This window comes from Lampetra fluviatilis, chromosome 7 (genome assembly GCF_964198595.1).
Source record: "Lampetra fluviatilis chromosome 7, kcLamFluv1.1, whole genome shotgun sequence".
NCBI lineage: Eukaryota > Metazoa > Chordata > Hyperoartia > Petromyzontiformes > Petromyzontidae > Lampetra > Lampetra fluviatilis.
Window position 1 is genome coordinate 8,106,355 of NC_136281.1, and position 16,050 is coordinate 8,122,404.

A 16,050-nucleotide genomic window follows, 5' to 3' on the forward strand; every position below is an offset into this window, starting at 1 on the left:
AAGTGGGAAATGTGGCCAGAACGGCCGTGAGATGTTAACTCTCTTTCCTAGTATGCAGGAGGTCGTGGGTTCGATCGCCACCCTGACACCTGTAAACTTGGAGTTTGCATGTTCTCCCTGTGCTCACATGGATTTTTCTCTTAGCTCTCAATTTAAAAACATGCGTTAAGAGTAATTGACTGCTGTCAATTTCCACAAGGTAATCCACTTTAAGATATAATTTATGGCCAGGTCGCTGATGAAAAAAGAGCTATATAGCTCAGTGAGCCTTACCTGGTAAGATAAAAAATTGTTCTTATATTTATAGTTTATTGAACTGAGGCACACCACTGCCCAAACTCTGTGATCCTACAAAAGAGTGTTTGGTCCAACTCCATTATAAATGGCTAAACTTCGGCAAGCAATCACCCTGCTTAATCAAATCTATCCTCCGATTAGGTTCTGTACGGTGCGAAAAACGTTCAACATATGAACAGCACTTACGATGTGGAGTTGGATGAAGTCTCCGAGCGTGGCGGCGCTATCCACCCTCACGAGCACTGCGTCCCAGGTCCGCGTGCTGAAGCCCACGGCGAGCCTGTCCGCGCGCGTGCTCGGCCTGTCGTTGGGCGGCCACGTGTACGAGATGAGGCCACCGCCACGGCCAAAGATGTACGTAGTTCCAGCTGCAAAGCAACAACACACACACCCACACATTGGGGCGCCGCAGTGGTGAGATGTGAGCTACCTCGCCTGGTATGGAGGAGGTAGTGGGCTCGATCCCGACCCTGATGCCTGTTGTATACTTGGAGTTTGTATGTCTCTCTCCCCGTCGTCACGTAGATCTTTCTCCAGATCCCTCCACATTTAGAAATATGCGTTTATAGTTTTTGGCTGCTACACATTGCCACGTGATAAGTCACTTTGTTGAGCTATCATTTGTGACCAGGTCGCTTCTGAAAAATATTTACATAGCCCAGTGGGCCTTACCTGGTAAAATCAAAAAATAGTTTCGTTTATAATTACAAACACAGAGCCCGTCGTGCTTAATGGTTGTGTTGGTCGTGTCCTGTTTTTTGTGAACACAAATTACATTCAAAATACGACACCTGCCGTGTTTTTTTCTTTCTCCAAACGTAACTCGTTTGCCGTGCTTGTTTTTACATTACTCCCATGCAGAGAAACTTGTGAAGGACATCACTTGTAAAGGGAGCAAATGAAAGGAATTGTCATCAAACAGCAGTCATTTTCTATCCACTGCTGAATAAAGACCTCCCTACATCGTGTCGATCGTGGTAGTTGTTTTACCATGCTACACTACGCTGGTCAGTACGGGTTGGCTGATGGGGAGCCCAAGACCGGTTGGTTTGAGATGTCACTGGCCACTGATATCAACCATTGGCTGTGACTCAAACTGTTGGCACCATGTTCAATGAGTTAACCACTCCTCCACCGCTCACCTCACAACTACAAATGTTGCATAATGCATATCACAAACATCCTTAAAAACTAATAAAATAGTTGATGTTTTTAGCTCCAGTTTTATAGAAATACTACAGTGGGTATTTTCTAATTTATTTGAAAATTCCATAACTTAGCGGTGGTGGAGCGGTTCATGCACTGCGCTTTGAACCCGGCGACCCGAGGTTCCCTGCCATGGCTAACATCATTGATAAGTGATATGTATATATGTATGTTGAACTTCTTTCACACTGTACGTGGTCAACTGTGGGAATCGTATACCTTACATTACAGTGGTGTAGATGTTCTACTACTGACTATGGGCCATGCATGAAGAAAATAAGCCCCACAATCCACTGCTCGTTTGGACAAGAATACAGTTTGTGCTTTTTGAACAAAGCACCAAGAGTTCAAATGTGCAGCATCCACATTAATATTTAAGTGGAGTTTCACTGCACATGGCTGTCTTATTGTAAATCAATCAAATAATTAGAAAAAACAATCGTTATTAACGGCCTTTGAAAAGGTTCAACGGGTTGATGATACAATCTATTACTGCACGGATAAGTTGTGCTTGTGTTTGCATCGAGTAATATAGAAAGTATGTACAGAATAGCTGCACTTACAAATAAAATAGAGGCGTTTCAAATGCAGATCTGTTGACTCCATTAAATATTTACCTACAGTATATTTATCATTCACATGTTTTTCAAATGAATCGTGTCTATCATCTGACCAAAATGATATTGATTTACCTGCCAAAAATATGTTTGAAAAATACAAAACTAATATTTGTTCAACTTCAAAGTTTAGAAGTAAGCTCAAATTTTTATATTTGAGCGACAGTTGATTCTGCAATAATTAAGTATATCACACCCAAAATGTTGTTTGGTGTTTTTTTCCCCTAAAGTGCATTACAAAATATTCATTTGTTTTTATGGATCATATTTAGTAAATGTTCAATCAAATTATGTGCCTGTTAAGAAACAGGTGCATTGTTTCAAAGTTGTATAATTTATTCCATTGGGACAATTTGCATATAGGTTATACAATTTAAATGACGGTGGACTTGGTTTATAACACAGTGATCCCAGAGGGCATTATTAATGGTATGGCTCAAACGAGCACGCCGTGAACCAAGAAGAAAGTGAGCGAAGTAATAAGTCAACCTAAACAATAAACCTGAAACGTACAGGTTGTTATGACGAACCACTTGTAAACCTGGAACAAAATTCACTCCACCAGGACCCTGTTCGCTAAAACATGTTCAATGACAATTTGAACTGAGTCTTTGAAAGAACACGTGAAAGCATTAACGCATTGCCACGTATGTGTACATTTGTGTTTCCACAGGTCTCCTTGTCAAATGCTATATTAAATCATCACACACAGGTACATGTGTACAGTATTCACGCTGCAGTACGTTGTGCTCTAAAAAGTACATTGTAAAAATGGACGATGATTGATGGTTTTGCAGTGTGTACGATTGCAATTTGCGGGGTGGCTAACGTCATGCGATGGCTGGTATGGAGGTAGAAATCCACACGAGAGAATGCTTTCCTGCAGCTACATTCATTATAAATGGGGAACTATTATAAGCATGGTTTATTATCACGAGGTCATCCTATAAATTTGCCAACTGAATTAGACCTTGACGCTTGTAAACCATTAAATAAATGATATGTGTCACCAAATTGGACAGCAGAATTTACTTTTTAATTGGATCAGAAAGGATTAAATTGTATTAATTATTCGTCTGCAATTTCGCAGCCAAATCATTTTCTCCATCTGGAATTATACAACGGTAACAAATCATTCTCAGTACAGCGCTTCCCCAGACATTTCAGCCATTTAAATTTAGAAGAAAAATATCAGCGATAATAAATTGCTGGAAACATTTGAATTGATTAGACATTCGTTGCCAATTGTAATACTCAGCGCTGTCATTTTTACTGAGTGAACAATTTAAAATGCCTGATGGTGGCCAAGGTTGGAAGACATTTGGTGCGGTGGTCAGGTATCTTAAACACATGCCTAAAATAATGATAGCCACATTTAAGCCGGTTTGGCAGCGCCTACGTAAAAATTGGAAATGACCAAATGTTACAGCCATGTCATTCTGAGAAGCGTTTACACATGCACCTTTGGCCTCTTTGTTCGGCTTAAACATGAGCTCAAGGTCACGTAACATAACCTAAGTGTTTATTTATCAAGGTTTTTTGTGATCCAACGTAATTATACACTCAGTCAGCAAGTATCAGAAGTCTAAAACCGGAATATTCTGCACGTTCGACAGAAGGGCAGTACGCCTTGGAGCAAAGTTTAGATAAGAGGAGTTGAAGACATTTTCAAAACGGGATATTAAAGGTGTGATCACGTACAAGTATTGCTTCATTTCCAGATTAGTCACTAAAATGACTGCTGTACATTACAATTTTAATTACAAGAAAAGTTAACACTGAGGTTTATACGGTTCACATTTGATTGGAACTTATAATATCACATCTGATCATGACCTGACTAATTTAGAGCTGATTGAAATTGTTTCACGATTGTTTTGATCCATTTTCATGCATAGCAGTGAAATAAAATCCTGATTTTGTTGATTGGGATTGGAAGTTAATGACTGCATAACAAGCTGGCAAAACAATCTATGTGTTGAATTAATCTGTGAAGATCAAATTAGCATCCGATTTTAATCGGCTCACAGTCTAATTAATATATAGTATGTCAGGTCAGTGTATCTGATTCTGAGTCAGACTAATGGTGCACCCATAAGAAACAAGTATGAAATTCAAAATTCTGTAAGTCTTATGAACCTTATGGCTCTCGCATAATGTCCATGATGCAGTCATTTTTAAATCTGTTGATGGTCGGAGATGCGGAAATCGACTCATCTCGACGAGCTGTGCAAGATGCACTACTACGGTGCGTACGCGCATTCTGGGTTTCAGCGCAATCGTCCTTGCTGCGTTTCGACATCTCGGAGTTGCACTGATTTCGGATTCATTGGTACCCCAGTCGCGGAGTTCAGTACACCCCTGCAAAAAAATAGTGTCCCAGAAATAAAATATTTAATTGCCTCGGCGTCATAGGGATCAAATGTTGGACCGATACAAATGTTTTAGCAATACAGATTTTAAGTGTTTCTATCCCTCAACGTTAGGCCTCTAAATTTAACTTGACGAAGCACGCAAGATATTTGTCATAATTAATGGTCGCAACATTTACTTTAAATATGCAATAGTTGTTGCGATATTAATTGGACATAACATTTTCCGATAATTTATCGGCTTTCGTCGACAGTGGGAAAAAAATGCTGCACATTTTTTTTTTACTAAATAAATCTTGAACTCGGGAAAAAATATCGTGTGATTTTCATAGAATAATTTATTTTGATCGTGCAAAAAAATAACTAAAAAAGATACACAAAATCATACCGCTCGCGTAATTGCTAAAACAGCTGTGAAACTGCATGTAATTAGAGCTTATGCATCTGATTCATTTGAAGCGTTTTAATCTCTCCAATTACAGAGATTTCATAACTGTGCAACCAACGTGTGGCGTGTCGCCATTGACCGCCCTGTGAACTGACTATTGGTTATTTTCCAAGGGTGACCTTTATGAATTAAGCATTCATGTAACCTGCTAATGACATGCTAATAACTGAGTGAAGAGATGCACGAGGTAAACACATTTCCTCACAATATTTGACCGACAATAACAATTGAAATCCCTCTGTCAATTCACTGCAGGATGAAGGCCTCTCCTCACGATATCAGTCATGGTGGGTTGTGACCATATTTCACCATGCTGGTCAGTACGGGTTGGCGTAGTGGGGGTACCCAGCGCTCACCACTGATTATAACCGTGTCTAGAAATCAAACTAAGGGCACCAGATTTAAAGCGCTGTGATAGCCAATGCCCCACAATTACACCCTGCTGAATATGTCATAAGTACTTGGAACCGGCATGTGTTTCAAGGTTCTGTAAACGAAAATCACCGTAATGAGAAAGAAAACGTCATTTTTAAAAAGTGCAGCAATTTGTCAAAACAGTCACGAAAAAGTGCAAATTCTGTATTCATAACACAAATAATTGTTCGTCACAGCATATCCTACATTATTACATTCTTGCGGCAACAATGTAAATGTTAACCTGAAAGGAGCTGTGCAGTTTAACCACCGGATACAAATGGTCTTCTGTTCCTGATATGAAACACCCATTACTGCCTCAACAAAACATGTGTATAATGAGAAGCTCCTGTCTTCTTTATCAGAACTGGTCGCACTTAATCAAAGCTCGTAAATACACACGCCGTGAATAACATATTCACTGAATCAGTCTTCGGGTTTGGAAAATAACATCTAAAAAGTAATGTGTCCTGAGCTTTATATATTTAAAATATTACATAAAAAATATTTGATCATGGAATGGATTGCGCTATGGATGTATCTGCAATATAAAAATGCATTTAGTTATTTCGTCGCCATTATAATTACATTTAATGACGACTCAAATATATATTGTGGGTTTTAGTACAACATTTTTGCATAGTTTACTTCTGTAAGGTAAAAAAAAACAGTATATGGTTTCTTGATGGCTATTTTAATAAAAATACACGAATGGATTTAGAGTGTGTTGTTTGTGTGTAAGAACATGAAGCCAAATAAGTACCGTATTTAGTCAAATTATAGCAATGGATTATCTACATTACAGACGAAACGCGCTTAAGGCATTATGTCGGGCTAATTAATTAGTTGTTTAACATGCATTTACAAATAACGTATCTAAACCCATGCAAATCGCATGTTCGTCGTTTTAATATTTACAAAGATGACTGCATGCATAACAAAAACAACATAACAAACATTTTAAAAAGAGTTTTGCTCGAATCAATGTTTCATTTCCTCCAAAAATTATTTTCAATTATTAGCAAGACGTCGGTTTTCAAGAGAAATGAATATTTTTACATTTCACTTTTGGAATGTATATTTTATCATTCCTATTTGTTCAAATTACAAAATGCATTCTTATTTAATCTCTACCATTCTCACGACGAGTCACACATACATCTATGATCAATAGACCGCATTCAATATCCTCCCAAAATAATAATTTGCACAGAGGAAATAAACCCAGTCTATATCTCGCTTAAAATGTTCTAAAATGAGAAACTATTACGAGCACTGTATTGCTAAGCATGATAGTGGGAGGGGAAGTAAAGGCACATAATATAAGCATAAAATATAGATGAATATCAAGCTTTCCTTATTCTTGAAAAAGGTCGAAGCACTACGTACTGCAGATTTATATCATCCAAGACCGTGTCAATTACCACTGTAGTTCTCACATGATTCATTTCATGCATTGGCGACACCTAGGAACTCGTATTGCTGCAGGTCAACCCAAAAGGCATGCTGCATCTTGTTTTGTGAAACACGGGCGACACGAGTTTTATTTCCACCATTTTCTTGTTGTCTGCTGCAGGGCAAAGGCATCACCATACTGCAAGTAAATTGCAGCCGTGTGATGTGATTATGTCACTTCTGTAAGAGCAGCGCTGGCTTATGTACCAGAGGAGGTGCAGCAATATACTGCAATTCACAATTAATGGAGAAAAAATTATAAACATTCTATTTATTGCCTGGTACGCGCATTTCTGTAGATATTATCTTTGTTAGTTTTCTCACTGGTTAGTATAAAACGTACAAACTCATACAATGCCATGTGGATTTGAATTAGCAGTGAAGAGGAAATAAATCAATATTGCGGCTAGCATCCATCTTATCATGTATTGCACAATAATAAAACCTAACAATTTTATATTAGATCCTTTTGCGACTCATTGCACCTACATTTATGGTGTGAAAATCTGTAAAAAAACAACACGTTATATTTGATGGAATTTAAAGTTCTCAGTTTATTTTGACTTCTGTATTATAAATACAAAATGACAAAAAAATCAATTATGAATACAACTTGCACCACTACATGTAATTATATTTTCAGGGCTGATAAAAATTCTTCCAAAAGGAAACTATGCAACCGTGTGCTCAATGAAATGCAGAGCAGTGGAGTTAGCAACATGGAATAATGAATGTGCGTGAGAGAATCGATGATGAAGCTGAGCTTTGGGAGTCAGGGGTGATGGTGCTAACATTCTGCTTCTCACCAGATGTTAAGCCACAAACTGCGGCACTGGGCCTCTAAGCCAGAAATCAATGTCACTGACCACAACAGGGACAGTTTCACAGTAGATCAATGGCTGAATTGCAATGAGGAGGCCAGTGTCATTCCACTTGAAGTAAAAAAGGATTCACAAGCAATCTAGTACTTAGGGGTAGAGCTTCAAAATGTTGTAAGGAATTAATACCATTCCATTGCTGCAGTGTGTTGAAAGTGAAACTTATTGCAACGATTTATATTTTTCTTTTGCTTTGAGAACAACAACTGAAATGCATTACATAAACAAAGGATGTTATCTGTATAAATAACAAGAATGCTTTTATAGGAAATCTATTTTCACAAGCGACCTTTCCTGAACCACGACCGACTCCAACGAGATGTGTGCTGAAGATTTAACCTAGTATTACTAATCTTAATAATCACGATATCAAATGCTGATTTCTTTGCATGGACGTGAGAAAGTGTGCTGCACAGGGTGTCCCATAAGTCTGGAATCATTTGATAGGACGTCGAGGGCCTGTGGAATGACCAGAAAGAAGCCACACCACTGAATTTTTATCGCTGGGATCACTTGAAGGCGCTGGTAAACACGGATACAATTCAGTGTTGAACATTTGCGGCAGTGCATTATTGACGTACGTAACACCGCTACCCCTGATACCATTTACCATGTGCTTGCTGACTGGATATCTCGTCTAGAGTTGTGTATCAGGAACAATGGTGGACACATTTAACACGTTCTGTGAATAAAAGCGTTATTATTGCCTTTGTATAATTTTCTCTATATAGAGCTTTGACCATCTCAAGCCATGAAGTCATACTCAGCATCAATTCAAGAGTGTGTTGTGCATACATTCCTTCGATGATAAAGTACATAATACCATGTAGAGTGCTGGAGAAAATAATAACAGTAAAAATAATTTACATGTCGATGAAGACTTTCCCATATCGTGTTGGTTATAGGGATTATATGACTATACATACCCCATGATTGAAATGGCGCTGCACTTGTTGTTATGAGGACAGAGTAGCAATCCTCACAACAACGGGTGGAGCGCCGGGCAGCTAAAAACACATTCGTTGGCACAGTAGTTGGTGTATTTGCCAGTTATCTCAAGCAGTAAACCCATAACACACGAGTCTGTCCCATGACCTCCTGTCAGCGAGCCTTCGGCACTTAACGTGATAACCTAAAAGTGCACCTAGCCTGGCACAGGCGCTGTGGTGACGTCACCGCCACTTTAGTGGCAAATTGTAACTGTTATTGACCACACTTCACCACCCTTGATCAGCGAGGGTTGGTTAAGGGGTCCGGTTCAGATATCACACACCACTCATGTTCGCAAATGCTGGGAATCGCATTCAGATGCCAACGTTTGTCGCGCAATGTTTCATCCACTGCGCCACTGATCCAATGCACCTCCTGCCCCGCCTCCCAAAAGGATAACCATACACGTGTATGTCTGTAAAATCCTTTACAAATACTTAATATGGTCAGATCCTCTTTACGAGCCGAACAAAGTTATTTCCATTCCGCTTTATTTGTAAATAGATTGAGGGATAATCATGACACTATGGGAACCTCATTTGCCAGTAAAAATATGATAATTGTTTTTTTACCCTTCTATCTGGCATTTTTTTATTTGTAAAAATGTGTCAGTTTTGTTGCCAGATAGAAGGGTAAAAAAACAATTATCGGATAATCATGAATTAATGACAATGACCTCTACCATGACCACTTTAATACTCACTCCGATGATACTCCAGCCGTATTTTTGTTACTGATTGAATGGTAATATCAACATTGCACACAAGCTACTATTAACTTTCATGATACGAGCATTGCAAAATTTCAGGTGAAATTGTTTCTCTCTCCACATTTTCAAACTGAGTCTGTGAAAACAATGAGAGCATTCCATTTGTCTTTGTGAAAGTCTGTATGCGCTTGCAATGATACTTAAAGAAAATCTTCGAGCTTGGGACCCCCGCTCATCGCAATTCCTGCTTCCACCCAAGAAAATATATTATTGTTTTTGGAGAATGTGCTCCACACACTTAGTAATCGGGTAAAAATAAGTTCCAAGATAATATCTTCTGAGATTTACAGTTGAGCTCTTGTGTTTTCATTACCCCTTTAAATAATAATAATACGCACTCGGGTGCTCTACAGGAAATACAAAGGGCGAAATTGTGTGCTTAAATTAAAATGTCCCAACACTGGGCCCAATGCTCTGTCAGCATTAGTCGATGAAATCGCATTCACTGTTCGAGATGCCTTAATGCACATTTTGCAATTGTTATTGTGTGCAGATTTTGTGTCAAAATATTGCCCTATTCAATCATACAGAGGAAACTAAAATATTTTGCATATTTTAATGACCACATTAGTGATAGCAACGTTTTTCTATGCATAAACATGACATTGGCAGACAATTTGCTATCTATATAGGATCACTTGGTTTTTGTGTTTTTAAATAATTTTAATTGGGCAGATAATAATAAAAAAACAGGACATTTCTATCTGCATAGTAATGTAGGCAGTTTATTATATCCACGTACCTATAGCTAAGCAAGTGACCAATATATCTTTTGATTAATTTGTTTCATATTACCTTGCTATTTCACAGGAATACACATTTACCATAGGATAATTCACATTAAGAATCCTAAATATGCATTACTGTAATTCGTGATGCATGTTTATGGTCAATTTGACATTCATTATGCCTTTACTCGGAATCTGTGGTACCCCAAGGTCCAATATTACTTTCTTACCATACAGTTTTCTATTAATTCAAAAAAACTCCTTGAGGTAATGCTTATTTCATTTTATAACACTTCTATTACCAAAAAAACTACATCTCTTAAAAACACCAGTGATAACAGTGATACATGGTTTCATATTTGGTGCATTGTGATATTCTGCAACCAGTTTCCATATGGGGCTATTTCGAAATACCGTAATTATAGGTCTTGTTAGTATGACCCATTACTGAATTTATTTTCAAATTACGGAACATTCTGTTTTTCTCCGAAGTGATTTCAATTCGAATTCCAATGAAATTCAGAGGAATAGTATGGTTGTAAATGTAATGCAGATGGAGATCTTTAAAAGTATAGAGAATTAGTATGCCATGTACATCACCTTGTAGCATAACAAACAATCTGTTTGAGGGAGAATGTTTGTTAAACAATGACAGATGATACATTTTAAAGAGATACAGCCCTCAAATTTTATCACATGTGTGAATAATACAAGAAATGCAAATTCAACATCTGTAACATTTTAATTGAAGCTATTTATAATATTAATGCATTTCTGTTGTTGGTTGGAATTTCATATGGGTGTATTATGAAATAAATATAAGAGGCAGGAGAGAAAAAAATGTATACTAAGGTGCATTCTCTACCACAATGTCATGGCTGAATATTAAATGTTGCAGGCCTGTGAAAAGTCATTCAGACTTGGATGTGGAGGAAACATCACACCAGTCGGTTGTCATGACCACACACCACAAAGCTCTGCTTGGCAACATGATAGCACCCTGTGGACACCCAACAAGGATACAGCCATCCCAGTAGACAGTCTGGAGAGGATGCAAATGTACCGATTTCCTTTCCTTCTTTCTGCCTCGCTTGTCATCTTAATATAAAACACATCTTGAAATGCATACACCTTTCATAGCGAAAAGGAATACCTACTGTAGAATCCAATATATATTTCTGAAGAAAAACTCAACACCGAATTCTCACAATGCCCGTTTTTTTACTTAAGCGCAAACATTTTTTGGTTCTTTTATTGTAATTAATCTTATATACAAGGGCAGGAGACAGTTTGTGGAATATTACATTTACTCTATTTGTAGTACAACAAACGTTGGCATCATTACACAGCATAACATTTTATTCTTGTGTGCAGTGGCAAAAAAACACAAACAGCTTCAGACGATGCTGTTTGGTCAAGTGGTTCTCTGATGGATTTGAACGCAGCAGATGATCCCAGAGCAGAGGCTGCCAGGCATGATAATGACTTGCCAGGGACAGGTCTCCACATTCATTACACTCCGTCACCACCAGATTATAGATGAAGCCATTAGTCTATCGTTACTCTGAGAAATTGGCACTCCCGCCGATTCTATCCCCACCGGTTCCATGGGCCGTAACTAAAGCTTTGCTTCCAATTGGGTCACACTACTGGGCTACCAATTGTACTGTTTCACTAGACTAATATTTCATCCCCTATAAATGAGCCATTAATCCGAAACTTAATTTTCTGATGAAATGAACAAACATATAATTTAGCATCTAAAGTACAGCGTTAAACTGTTATAACAACAGCGACGTTAATGTGCATTACAGTTGACCTATGCAGACTGGTGGTGATCTGGCAGTGCTTGACTCTCAATAGGAAGACCATGGATATGAATGCTGATAGGGTATCCACTTACCCCTCTGTGGTCGGAAAAAAAGTCAAGTGCGGTTGTCCGATGGAGAGGCTGGTCTTTGCCGTAGCAATGTGACATTTATACAACTGGCTCAGAGCTGCCAGTGCAGACGAACACCATCCCACACTCCCCTTGAACTAGGATACACTGCGACTCTCTCTCCACATTATCGTTAACGTGCGACCTTTACCTCCATACTCGTGTTCTTGTTCGTGTTGTTTCACTACTGGGTTCTCGTCCCTTTCGTTGATGTTGGAATAAGTTCAGCAATGTTCCACGTTTTGAGATGTAATTCGCATCATAATTATCATTAACATTCATGTTCACCAATAACAACAAAAAACATGTCCATATAGTAGACAAACAAATTGCTTGAACAAAAAAACAAATATGTGATGGCAATCTCCTTTATTTACACATTAGTACATTCTATAAAACAGTGGCTTTTGTCAAATTCTTCAGAGTTAGAATTACCGTGCAGCCATGCTAGCTTCTAGAAGGTTTCAATACCTACGATTTCACCTGATCGTGCAATCAGACCAATGCTGGATGAAGCCCTCCCCGTCTCCAAAACCTGTAAATATCCACCAAGCACCTGCAACAACAACCGCCATTCGCCACTAGGTGGCGGTGACGTCCCCACAGCGCTTGTGCCAGGCTAAGTGCACTTTAAGGCCACGTGAAGTGTCGAACGCTCGCTGGCAGGAGGTCACGGGACAGACTCAGGTGCCATGGGTTGAATGACTGAGACGACCGGCCGATGTACCACCTGTGCCCCCTACTGTGCCAACTTGCTGTGTTTCAAGCACCTGAACTTCCATGAGAACAAACTCAATTGAAATTGCTGAACTTGTCTAGTGGAAAGAATGGTCCCTGTCATGATAATGTGAATATTTCACCACTGGCTAAGAAGGACTGTCTATCAACAGAAATAACTTTCACTTGACTGATTAAAAATTAAATGTCCTGTATGGTGGTAAGAGTGGCTCCGTTTCAGTAGACTCAATGGCAGAGTGCACTGATATTGTTTTTTTTTTCTCAGGGCAGAGTGTCAGGTTCCAGTAATTACTTGGGCTTTATCTAAACGAATTAAAGATATTTATTAAGATTCACGGGCAAATAATTAAAATGTAATGTACCAATGATGTTTTAATTATGTAACTTTGAGGATCCATGTCTATATCTTTCGAGAGGAGGAAATGCTTTACTGCACTTGCATGTCTCGGTTATCTAAGGTGTGAATTTTATTTCTGACAGCCTGTCATCACAACTTGACTGCATTAAACAAGGTTGATTCCTTTATTGTTACCATCCACAGCAGCTCTAAGATCTTTGTTTTCATGCTGATGCTGTTTGAACTTCAAAGGATTTCTGAAAAGTTTTCAAACCCACATTGCAAAGTTGACAACCAGAAATATTTTTTTTTTTCTATTATAAAAAAAAAATTGATAGGCAGAATTTGTGTGTAAAATGTGAATTAGCATTATTCGCACATCCCCCAGAAAATCGCAGTCAAGGTATGACTACAAACCTCGTGAATGCTCTTCATAAATGTTGTGGCTGTAAGATAACAAGTCAATAATGCTCGTTGTCCTTTCTACAAACGTAATTCAGCTTGACACAATAGATGTGTCCCATTACTTGTACATCTTTAATGCAGTGGAAGGCTATGGAATATACAATGACACAGTTGGTACTCATTATTTTTAACTCTCTAATTAGAACATATCCCCAACAATACATTTCTGTTCTAAAATAGCTGAGTTTATTTTATATTGGTATCATTGGCTAAATATATGAACTGTGAAGTTCATCGTATTATAATCTGTCAAGTTAAGTATATTAAAAAATCATGGGCTTGTTATGTGATACTAAACACAACTTTGTTCTCAGAAAACGCATAACTACTTAAAATGCACCTTCTTTGACAATGACTGAAATAACATTGGTTATATTAAATTCCATATAGGGCTTATTTACTCACACTACCTAATAGCAACCTATAAATGCTGCATCACACTTGCAAAGGTAGAATAAACTGGACAGAGCTATTTACAAATTGTGAGTGTGGAAGGCATTTATTATATCCAACTTGCATTTCCCCATGTTTCCAACAGAGAGTGAATAATTCACCATGGTGATGTCCGCGACATGCGACCACACACGCAGTGCACTAAGTTGGAGAGACTCCACCAGAAATCTGTACATCTCTTGACATAAATTATCTCAGCATACAGCAGCTGCCATGGTGCAATGGTTAGCACCACGGGAATCCCGGCATGGTAGTTGAAACAAAATGACACGTTTCTTAAATCCCTCCAACTCCGTCCAGCCAGCAATATCAATGGCCACAATTGACATGTCGTGTGTGGTGGGTAACCTGTGGGTACTCCCACCACGATTGGCCAGTTGGGAACACGTGGCTAAAATAAATACCCTCTAGATGGGACTCTCTCGAGCTCCCTCGAAAGGAGGTCCTTCCGGGAGAAGTGGCGTGTGCAAGCAATTCCTGGGCTGCACCTTTACCTTTATCGATATTTCAGAATGCAACAGCTGCTGGCCAGGTGATTATTTGCTTGTGTGCTGACCTAGTTGGAAAGGTCAAATCCAAGCCTAGGGTCAACTCGGTCCATCGTTATTCCAGGGTTGATAAAAACAAGTACAGTACCACACTTTTGGAAGTCAGTCGCGGTGGCTAATGGTTGACACTGGCTCCCACCAAAGAAAGTGCCTTTCTACTACGGTGCTGGCTGAAGGTTGTTCATGAAAGTGAGCACCACACCATACTAATTTGGTCAGGGAGAGACCATTAGCACCATTAATGCCAATTACTTACCCAGAAAGCACCGCAGAAACTCGAGACTTTTTTATGAGGGTACTGCATTTCGATGTGCGGTCATTAACATTAATGAGTGTTTGGCATGTGGGACAACACTAGAGTATCCAGAGAAAATCCCTGCATAGAGGGGAATATCATCAGCTCCGCACAGATAGATTAAATGTAAACACATTCTCAATATAGTGAGTGGACCAAACCTATCTGAGGACTGCACTCATTGCTGCGGTGCCATCTGTGAACACCAGGTTTTTAAACCTGGCGTGGGGTTGCACTTTGGCATAATGGGGACAAAGGCTGGCGTAATTGTGTGTGCTTGACAGTTGTAAGCCCAGTTCACATGCTGCTCTGATCTGCTGGTTGGGGCTGATGGGGCAATTATTATGATCTGCCAGCTGTGGGGGGGGGGGGCATAGCAAGGGCATGCCTCTTATTGCACCCAATTTTAACCCCCTAAGCTTTAGCTGGAGAATCAGTCAGACGTTTTTTACAAGCACCAGGGCCGTGCTATGGTTCGCACACTGGACCTGACATCCGGAGGTCGCCGGTTAGATTCCATCATCAGCAGTTGAAACAGTGATACACATTTCTTGAACCTCTCAGCCTCTGTCCACACGGCAGTATAAATGGATACAACATATTTAGTTGATTGGCACGTCACGTGTGGTGGGGTCAAGTGTGGGTACCACCACCACTTCCAACACATCTGGTCAATGTGGAAGAGTAGACCGAAAATCATCTAGAGTTCCCTCTCGTGGTGGATCTTCTGCCAACAGTGGTGTATGCAGGAAATTGCTGGGTTGCACACCTCTATCTCTTACTGTCTCACAAGGGAGTTTTCACCTTCATTCAGGCTCAACTCATATTGTAGAAATCTATTCGGCTTCTCAGCAGATAACTCTGCGAGCTTAATACGTAGCATATCCAGGCATAAGTCAGAGCACGAGCAGCAGGGTATGGGTTGCTATTTGTTCGCACAGTGGCAGGGTTGGACTTTTACGGGGGAAATAAAGAGCAGAGAGAGAAAGCCGAGGCTGCATCCACACGGAGAGCACAGCAAGAGCAGATGGAGACAAGTGAAGGCAGATAGAGCAGTTACAGACAAAGGGACAGAGATGTAGAGAATAAAACAAACTAGGG

General features: G+C 39.4%; 1 protein-coding gene across 28 annotated transcripts in view; it reads right to left on the reverse strand.

The window, feature by feature from the left end:
• Positions 1-16,050, reverse strand: part of LOC144933525 (neurexin-1-like) — a 290,872-nt gene that overhangs the window by 61,110 nt on the left and 213,712 nt on the right. For all 28 annotated transcript variants that reach the window (XM_078858396.1, XM_078858387.1, XM_078858386.1 and 25 more), the window contains one exon: positions 484-665. In XM_078858396.1, the coding sequence (XP_078714522.1) occupies positions 484-665 (182 nt within the window). The remainder of the gene's footprint in view (positions 1-483; positions 666-16,050) is intronic.